Source organism: Nyctereutes procyonoides, unplaced genomic scaffold (assembly GCF_905146905.1).
Source record: "Nyctereutes procyonoides isolate TBG_1078 unplaced genomic scaffold, NYPRO_anot_genome, whole genome shotgun sequence".
Classification (NCBI taxonomy): Eukaryota; Metazoa; Chordata; class Mammalia; order Carnivora; family Canidae; genus Nyctereutes; species Nyctereutes procyonoides.
In genome coordinates, this window is record NW_026575140.1 from 63,354,547 (window position 1) to 63,364,221 (window position 9,675).

Here is a 9,675-nt window from a genome sequence, read left to right on the forward strand (position 1 = left end):
CCCAGCTGAGATCAGAACCGCCCCAGAGCTCAGTCTCATTGCCTCTAAAACCATGAGCCGCACGAGGCTCTGAGTGCCAGAGTGAATCCAACAATCAAGTTTTCTACTGGAGTGAATCAACCCAATCCATTCACACCTGCGGAAAGGGGGAAGAGACCCAAGGCTCTCCAGCCAGAGCCCTGGAAGACAAGGAGCTGCTGCTTTAGAAAAAAAAAAAAATCTCTTCTAGGAACTTAAGAGTGCTCCACCCAGAAATGTATTGGCTCTCTTAACACTTGCTTCTAGGAAATTAAAATCTACTCATCTTAAATCTAAACACTGATAACTCATTGCATTTAAGTAGCATTTTATAATTGATACACTGTTTTATTTAAAACAAACTATGAAGCAGAGGCAGGGCAGGTTTCCTACTGCCCACTTTATGAACCAAGAGATCAAGTCACAGGGTGAGTTACAGGGCTCTTCACACATGGCCCACGGCAAAGCTACTGTCACAAGCACCCCTTACAACTGCACCCACAAACTTCCACCCCTTCTCCTCCGTGCCCCTGGGGTAAAAATTTGGGTCAGTGTTGGTATATCCTTTTCCTTTCTTAAAGAAGTAGGGATGACTTAGCTCAAGAGTTAATTTGGAGAGTAAATAAAACCATGTGTGAAGAGCACCTAGCACAGTACCTAACCTGATGTGAGGCCCTGTGCCCGCACTCACGGATCAGGCTCTCTTCCAGGATTAAAACCCTCAACCTCACACCACTGATCATCACTGGAAATGATAAACTTTCACATAGTTAGTATAGGCAAATTTATTTCTACGGTAGAGGCATTTATTTTGGTTATAGAAAAATAACACTATTTCAAGGTCAAGGTAACGAAGTAGACGCATAGGTTTTCCTTATAGATCCCTACTCAGATATCACATACAGTTTCAAGACATTCTTAAATTAACAAGGAACAAATGCAGAATCCAGGTAGTCTCTGTCAGCAGAAGAGATGCATTAAAGCTACGTTGTCAGTCCTGGAAACCAGAGAGTTTACAAAGTGATCTTGTGCAGCGATTCTCAAGGGTAGCGTGTGTGAGGACCCCAGGATTGTGGAAACCACAGCTGCAGTGGACCCAAGGTGAGTCACCAGGTTAAAAGCAAGCCCTTGGTCTCAGAACAGGGACTAAAGATTGGTTTCAAACTTGGTTTCTCAGGGAGAGGCAAAACACATGAGGATTTCACTTGGTGCTCCTTCTCTGAGCCTCAGACTTAGGAATACTACTACTCTCGGAAATTGTTCTACAGCCTGGGTCAGCGTGTGACAGGTGTGTCCCTAATCCATTCACACACAGCTATCATCATCATCACACCACTGGGCACAGATGCCATCCTCCCCACCCCGCCTCTCCTCCCACCCCGCACAGCTGCTATGATTTATTTAAAAGGTAACCCCTCGTCCATTTCAAGCTCATGGAGTACTAGTACCATGTTTATATTGGTACCATTTTTACTAGCTCCAACCGTTCACTTACAGTACGATTTCATTTTATTTTATTTTATTAAAGATTTATTTATTTATTTATGATAGACATAGAGAGAGAGAGATAGAGAGAGGCAGAGACACAGGAGGAGGGAGAAGCAGGCTCCATGCCGGGAGCCCGACGCGGGACTCGACCCCGGGACTCCAGGATCGCGCCCCGGGCCAAAGGCAGGCGCCAAACTGCCGAGCCACCCAGGGATCCCCTACAGTACGATTTCAATACATGGTTGAAGCACAATTTTCCCACCTAAACTAAGACCGTGAATCCAAAGGAAAAAAAGGGAACTAAGCCTCAAGCGACAAGTGTTGCTTCTAAAGCATCAACAGCTTGAAGAATGCAGTTTCCAAAGTGACCCATTTTGGACAGTCTCGGATATTCCCTGCACTGTTTGCCGTCTCAGATTATCGGTGCAAACACAGGGGGACAATACCTACTGTCTTCATCACGCCCTAAGCTCAGTACACCACATGTAATGTTACACAGTGAAAAGTTTTGGCCATTTAAGTAACTACCCGCTTAAATATGAGGTTTTATACTTTGAAACTACAAACCAAAACTACCTAGGTGCACAGCCAGGCTAGGAAAGGGTTTCTCAACCACAGCAACACTGCTGTTTTATGTTGGGTACTTTGGGAGCGGGGAGCCGTCCCAGGCGCGGCAGGACCCAGCTGGGCAGCCCTGGCCTCTGTCTGCCCACTACATGCCAGTGGCAACCCACTCCACAGCCCCATTTTGACAACCGAAAATGTCTCTACACATTGCCAAATGTCTTCCAGGGAGGGGTCAAAATGACCACCCCCCACCCCGAGGAGAACCACCGAGCTAGAATTTCAAGCTAGAATTTTACGTAGATATAATTGTCAACTGAGTGCACAGATGACACAAGACTCTACGTAATGATACTACTTCAGAGAGTGCAGCACAAGAGTTTCTGCTAGGGCACGCAGTTTCTACATTGATCTACTAAGGTGTACAGTAACCCCCACACAACTATCTTCTTCCTATTGAAAACACAGACATGAGACAGGAAAAACAACAGAGCTAATCTGGCAACCATTTTTATATGACCCGATATACAGAAAAATCCCCGGTTCCCATACATTTGCTGGATGAGCAGGAACCAAGTCACTGCAGGTGCCCCTCCTTCTGAATGCGGAGTCTCTCCTTCTCCACTTGCAAGCGTTCCTTCTCAATCTGCAGCTTCTCTGACTCAAATTTCAGAAACTGCAGCCTGTCTTTCTCCAGTTGCAAGCGTTCTCTCTCCAGTTTTAACTTCTCTGCTTCTATGTCCTGCGGCTGCAGGAGGGACTTCTCGCCTTGGCCAAGTTCACTCTCCAAAGACGGCTTCTCAGAGCTGACGATCCGGAGCCTCAGCTTCTCTCGCTCGATCTGCAGCCGCTCCTTCTCCAGCTGTAGCCGCTCATGCTCCAGGTCCAGGTGGCGCAGCCGCTCCTTCTCCACCTGCAGCCGCTCCTTCTCCACCTGCAGCCGCTCGGCCTCGATATCCAGCCGCCGCTTCTCCAGCTCCAGCTTCTGCTTCTCAATGTTCACCAGCAAGTGGGGCTCATCGTAGGCAGACCGAGATGGCGTCGAGTTCAGGGTAAAAAACTCATCGATGTGCGGAAAATCAGGAAGTTCATTCTCCCTCCTGGAATCCGGTATGACGGACGACAATATTTCTTCCTCCTCCTCGATCTCAAACTAGAAGGAAAAAGCCACACTCAGTATGTATTTCTACTTCGTGGTTATTAATCTGTCTAAACACTTCCTTCACCAAGTTTCCGGATTGTGCAAGCACATAAAACCACTTATTTTGAGTTTTGAACACTATTTATAATGAATGACAAACGTCACTCATAGGCTCTGCCCTTAAACAACAAGGGTTTGAGCTGTGCGGGTCCACCTGGATGCAAACTCTTTCGTAAATACAGGACAGTACTGGAAACGTATTCTCTTATGATTTTCTTAATATTTTCTTCTCTACAGCTTGCTTTTGTTTAAGAATACAATATATAATGTATAAAACACACAAAATACATCATCGACTGCTTGTGTTATTTTCGGAAGGCTTCAGGTCAACAGCAGGCTCCCAGTAGGTAAGCTCTGGGGGAGTCCAACCTCATACATCACTTTTCCAGGGAGCAGGAGGTGGCACCCCGGCACCTACCCCCGTTGTCCAAGGGTCACCTGTATATATAAGTAGGAGAAGTGTATTTGGTTCAAAGAGAGATGAATGACATGAAGACAGAACAATGGAATGAGTGTCAGGTACTACTTTTAAGTCACCTGAATGACAGAGCACTTCACTGCTCCGGGCCTGTCATGAACTCCTAGAATTGAAGGTGTGAGAAGAAAGAGGATTCCCAGGCTCATACTAACCTCGGGGCTCTGGGGATCTCTCTCCTCCTCTTCCACTTTGACCTCAGTCAAGGATCCACCTGCATCCCGGAAATCTGCCACATTCTGCCAATCAAAATTTGTGTCACTACGGAATCCAATCTTTTCATCGATGTCCTCAGTGAGCGAGTCATCTAAGTCGGATGTGGGAAGGGGAAACCCCGAGCCGACCAGCTTCATGTTGGCCTTCATCCTCTTCCTCTTCATGAGCGCCCGCCAGTCCAGGTACCTCCTCTTCACCTCTGTCCCGGTCCTCTGTTCTCCCTCCCCGACGGCATTCACACACTGTGCAATCTCCTCCCAGGCCATCCGCTTCATCACATTGATTGTGGTGTTGAGCTGCTTGGAAAAAATGACTTCTTTCCGTTTTGTAATCTCTTTCAAAAGGGTCTGAGTCTCTTGAACACTGAAATTGCTTTTCCTCTTCCTTTTCAACTGCTTCATTTTCCTAACTTTAAATGCAGAGTTTTTATAGTTAGAGAAGATGGGCAAAGTTGAGAAATGCTACAAAGCACAGGAATCAAGGGCAATCTCTTGTTGGCACTTTGTTCAAATCAGAGTTTTCCACTCATCTAGTAGCACAGGCAGGCTGAATAATTCCTGGAGAGAAACAAGTGCAAATCCATCAGCCTGCAGCTTCTGCAGGACTTCCCTCATGAGATGCACACAGGATTTAGGAAAAAGCACACACCTCTCATCTGGCTCAGCACTGCCTCTCCTTCCCTCTCTGCCAGCCCCACTGCCAGCCCCGGTACCATCGGTGGCCCCCTGCCCTCATCTGGGCAGCTGTCCTGGCCCCGGAGTGCCACTGGCCACCCTGCCACCTTCACCACCCCTTGTCCCCCTTCTCCACTCCTAGAGCATGCTCTCTCCTCCATTCCCCCCCCCAACCCCTGCTTCTCCACTCCCAGGGCATGCTCTCTCCTCCTACCCCTGCCTCTCTACTCCCAGGGCATGCTCTCTTCTCTTACTCCTGCCTCTCTACTCCCAGGGCATGCTGCCCTCCCCCCCACCCCACCCCCGCCCCGCCACCTCCACTCCTGGGGCATGCTTTCTCCTGCCCTGCCCCCTACTTCTCCACTCCTTGGGTGTTCTCTCTCCTCCCCACTGCTTCTAGTCACCCAGAATCATCCTCCTCCCATCCTGAGCCTCTGTGCACCCGGTCCCCTCTGCCTAGGAAATGGACACTTGACAAAAAACCACATTTCACATTTGATTGTTCACATTTGATTCCAAGTCCATTTAGTGAACATTCTAGACACTTGTAATTTTAAGGGATCACATTTAATTTACTCTGGCCTACATTAGTACCCTTGTGTAATTTAAATTATCAGTGGGTTGGGCAAGTATTCAGTATTCCTCTAGAGGCCCCTGAAAAGTACTTAGGAGGTACTAGAGTCACAAACTTTTAAACATATTTTTATTTATCTTTTTGCATATATATATCTTTTATATTTATATAAAAATATTGTCTTTTTATATATTTATATAAAAGGACTGAAGCAAACTGATTTATACGTTGTTACACCAGTCCCAAAATGCTCCTCCTTAGTACCCATGTCACAGCACACCAGAGAATTACTGAAGTGGTAACTTGGCTTTTGCCTTCTCTACCATCTGGCCCAGCACTAGTGGGGTCTGGGAGATGGTAGCCGACTTGCTCCAAAGGCTGTGTCCTCAATACGTAACACTGTGCCTAACAAACAGGAGGTACAAATACAACTTAAAATAAGGTGATGGGGGATGGGAAAGGATAGAAAGTGAAAAAGAAAATCACTCAAGGAAGGTAAGCTACCAAAACTATGAAAAGAAAACGTTAAGTAAAAAGGCTGTGTTGCTACCATAGTCTGTATGGACCGAAGATGAGTAAGGAGATTACCAGAGACATGTTTTTAGTATGGAATCGGCAGGTGAGATGCCCCTAAAAACAGAACAAGAGCTATAATAATATCAAATTCCTTATTATATTAAATACAATGTATTGATGCCTTTTTGTTTCCAAAAGATATAGGATGTTTCAGAGCATTTATGCAGCTTCTTGAACCATTTAAAAAGTGCTAGCAAAGTTTTAAGGTAAAAGCATGCTAAAAATACAGATATTCACCAATAGGAGATTAGATGAATAAACTAACCACAGCCACATAGAATACGTGTTATAAATGCTATAGGAGAGTATGGATATGGCTTAGCACAACACTGTTCCTGTGTAAATATATCTTAGATCTCCAGACAGTTAACTGTGTCAAAACCTGACATCTTCTGATTAATGTAAGAAAATACCAAAATCAGTGCCCCTTGAGTTGAAATTTGGTAGCTATATTTGTACAGATAGAACCAAAGCTATGTTTGCAGGACTTTTCCCCCTCCTGTTCTTTCCTGTATATTTTGATACTCCTACAACACAGTTTGGGTTTCTGTCATCCATTACCCAGTAACTTACTCAGATATTTATTGAGCTCCTACTACGTGACAGCCACATATTCCCACTGCTGAGGATGGAACATCTCACAGAAAGTTTAAAGATGCCATTTTATATGTCAAATACTCCCCCCTTTTATGTCGGTTGTGTTCCCTGTCTTTGCAGAAGGTAATCTGGCAGGTGCAACCTCTAAAAGCCCCACAGATCTTGCATGCCCCTACAGAGACCACTGAAATCATTCTTTCCTGGCTGGAAATAGGTATGTCGTTCACTTACATAATCCTTGTGAAGATGATGTACCACCAAAGGTATATTATTACCTGGATATAATATTGTTTTTTCAAGGACTAACGCTTGAGCATGAAGTTCCTAAATACTCTGTGATAAGACAGAATTAAGAGGTCCAAGGAAAATCAGGTTGTCAATTCTGGGTACAAAAAAAAAAAAAAAAAATTTTTTTTTTTTTTGTAAATTCGTTAGTTTGCTCAGGAAAAAAAAGGAAAAAAATCACAAAATATCCAAACTTCCCCAAGCCCCCCGTTTCCCCGCGCCCACATGTTTTTAGAGGAAATTCGCTTCCCCGCCCAACAGGATGCTCTTCTCTGAAACTTGCGGCAGGTGAATAAGTGAAGTTTACTGCGAAGCCACCTGTTACCGGAATGATACACCTGCCGCCTGCCCAGGGGCCGCCCGGTAAGGGCCGCAGGGAAGCACCGGGGGAGACGAAGCTCCCCGGAGGCCACCCTGGAGAAAGTGGCGCAGGCTCCGCGCAGCGCAGCGGCCGCACCGGGCGACAGGTGCGGGGACCAGGAAGGATGGAGCAGAGTCGGGACAGGGCGCGCGGGGAGCCCGGCGGCCGCAGCCCTCCCGCTGCACCGCCCGCCCCCGCCCCCGCCCCCGCCCCCGCCCCCGGTCGGCTGCCACTTCCAGGAGTCGCAGTCCCGCTACCACGCAGATCCAGGGCCACCGCCGGCGCGGGGGGTACCGCAGCTGCCACAGACCCCGCTGGGACCTTCCCCGCGGCGAGGGCACCCACCGTCCGCGGAGCCGCCGCCGCCGCCGCCCCCGCCCCGGGACACGCCAGCTCACCTGCGACCCCGGCGGCACCTCCGCCCGATCGCCTCTAAGGGGCTAGGAAAAAAAAAAAAAAAAAAACCCTCATGGGTGCCCCGCCCACCGTTTTCGCCCGCCCCCTTGCCGCCGCCGATTGGCTAGCGCGGATGCCACTCGTCCTAGGCGGCGCACCCATTGGCCCGGAGTGTATTGCCATTCTGACTGAGGGCCCGCCCCAGGTCTGGCCTCACAATGGGAATCGAGTCCCCAACCGGTTCCGGGTTAGTGCCCTGGAATTCCGCCCCCTTGCGATTCACCGCCTCCCGCTCTGCGCTCCGGCGTTGGCGCGCGGTGCTGTCAGTCAAGTGGGCTCTGAAAGCCGATTGGCCCTCGGCGATCAGCCTGCGGCGCTCTTCCGCCTGATTGGGGCCTGGTGGCCCCGCCTCCGAACGCGGCCCCTGTCCTTGACCCTCACCTGTTAAAAGGGCAGAGAGGGGGCGGGGACCTTGGCGTTGCTCCAAGTCCCTCGAGTCCACTTCCGCCTTCTGGTCCCCCGGGTGCGGCTTCGGTGGCTTCAGCATTCCCCTGAGACAACCCCTGCCTCGTGCCGGTGGTGTCCACGCAGCTCAGCCAGTGCTGACCACCCTGAGACCCCCCAAAACTGGATGTGCTGACATTGTGTCCCCTGTGTCCCCACCCTGTGCCCTCCTCCCTCTGGGTCCAGTTCTCCCTGCCGCCCCCCCCCCCCCGCCCCTGGGCCTGGTGTCACTGGTGAGTCTGGGGTGACATGTGTCTCCTGTGTCCCAACCCTGTGCCCTCCTCCCTCTGGGAACAGTCTCTCTCATGCAGGTTTGCACGATACACGGATGCTCAGTTGCATCTCAGCTTGAGAGGCATCACATCAGGTTGTTAGCAGAGGTGTAGCTTGAGCGGTCCATGGCATCCCGTATTTGCACCTGCTACATCCTAGAGCAGCCCTGCACCAGCTGCCCCCCTGGCCATGGGGACCTTTCCTGGGACGTTCCTGATCCAGCACAGTACCTGGGATATACTAGGCACTCAAAAGAGATTTGGTGAATACGTGATGGAATATTCCAGATGAACCATGAATGCTTGCTGAACATTCCTGGAGGAACTCTCTTCCATAAAATAGGACGTCCTTATGAAGTACGCTCTTCGAAATGTGATGACCGGTTTGACCTTTCAGATGTTCACTAAGGAGGCTGTGTAAGAGGCATGCCGATACTTTTGCCTAAGTAGAACAAAAATAGGGTTTGTTTGTTTGTTTTTAAATAATGAGAACTTGGATTTTATACTTTTGGCTTTTGTTTGTGGTGGGTGTTTTTTGGGTGAGAAGAGAACCACCCATCCTGACTGTGAGCAGACACTTTCTCTGTTCACTTACAGAGTTTGTGCCCAGCTGGAATCTGTTTATCTACCTCACTAATGGGGATAACATCCAGAATGTGTCGGTAAATGTTGAGAACCTTCTGCTTTCAAATGAACTCTTGAAGCTTCTTGCAACGAAACCTCAGTTTCTGTGCGGATTGCAAGATCTTTCCAGAAAGATTCACTATTTGTTCTTGGCTTTAACTTGTGTGAGTGGATATGGACTCAGGAGGGAGAGATGGAGGGTAATCCAAAATGCCTATTATTAGTGCCCCATTACAAACCGGATAGTCCGTTTCTCAATTTGATTTTTTAAACATTTTTTTAATTTTTATTTATTTATGATAGTCACACAGGGAGAGAGAGCGAGAGGCAGAGACACAGGCAGAGGGAGAAGCAGGCTCCATGCACCGGGAGCCTGACGTGGGATTCGATCCCGGGTCTCCAGGATCGCGCCCCGGGCCAAAGGCAGGCGCCAAACCGCTGCGCCACCCAGGGATCCCCTCAATTTGATTTTTGTTACTACTAGTTTCGGGCTCAAGATTTGCCTAATTCTAGAACTGAGCTGCCCACCTGTGGTAGCCACTAGCCACTAGCCCTTGCTTGAAATGTGGGTACTACAACTGAATAACTGAGTTTTAGGTCAATTTAATTTTAATTAATTTTAATTTAAAAGCAGAATTCAGTTAGCTCAGTGACTGGATAACTCAAAGTATGGTTGCAAAACTTGAGTTATGTGAATCTACTTTTTGAACTGTTAATTTTTTGAAATCTAAATACTGATGGAGTAGGGGCTCCTGGCTGGCTCAAGTCAGTAGAGCATGCGACTCTGGATCCTGGGGTCATGGCTGGATGTGGAGATTGCTTCCTTGCTTCCTTAAATACATACATACAT

General features: G+C 48.3%; 1 protein-coding gene across 2 annotated transcripts; it reads right to left on the minus strand.

Annotated features, from left to right (window-relative positions):
- Positions 1 to 815: 815 nt before the first annotated feature.
- MSANTD4 (Myb/SANT DNA binding domain containing 4 with coiled-coils) lies at positions 816 to 7,480 on the minus strand. 2 transcript variants are annotated; one of them, XM_055304612.1, is made up of 3 exons: positions 7,428 to 7,480; positions 3,902 to 4,519; positions 816 to 3,223 (listed from the first exon to the last, which is right to left on the minus strand). In XM_055304612.1, the coding sequence occupies exons 2-3, from the start codon at positions 4,361 to 4,363 to the stop codon at positions 2,648 to 2,650; spliced, it is 1,038 nt and encodes a 345-aa protein (XP_055160587.1). In that variant the 5' UTR covers positions 4,364 to 4,519; positions 7,428 to 7,480; the 3' UTR covers positions 816 to 2,647. The 2 variants fall into 2 exon arrangements, with proteins under 2 accessions (XP_055160587.1, XP_055160586.1); XM_055304611.1 differs by lacking the exon at positions 7,428 to 7,480 and having other exon boundaries at positions 3,902 to 4,667.
- Positions 7,481 to 9,675: the final 2,195 nt, after the last annotated feature.

Coding starts and splice junctions, on each gene's coding strand:
- MSANTD4 (XM_055304612.1), bottom strand. CDS start 4,363: ATGAAGCAGTTGAAAAGGAAGAGGAAAAGCAATTTCAGTGTTCAAGAG. Junction 3,224..3,901: donor GAGATCCCCAGAGCCCCGAG/GTTAGTATGAGC, acceptor TTTTCCTTCTAG/TTTGAGATCGAGGAGGAGGA.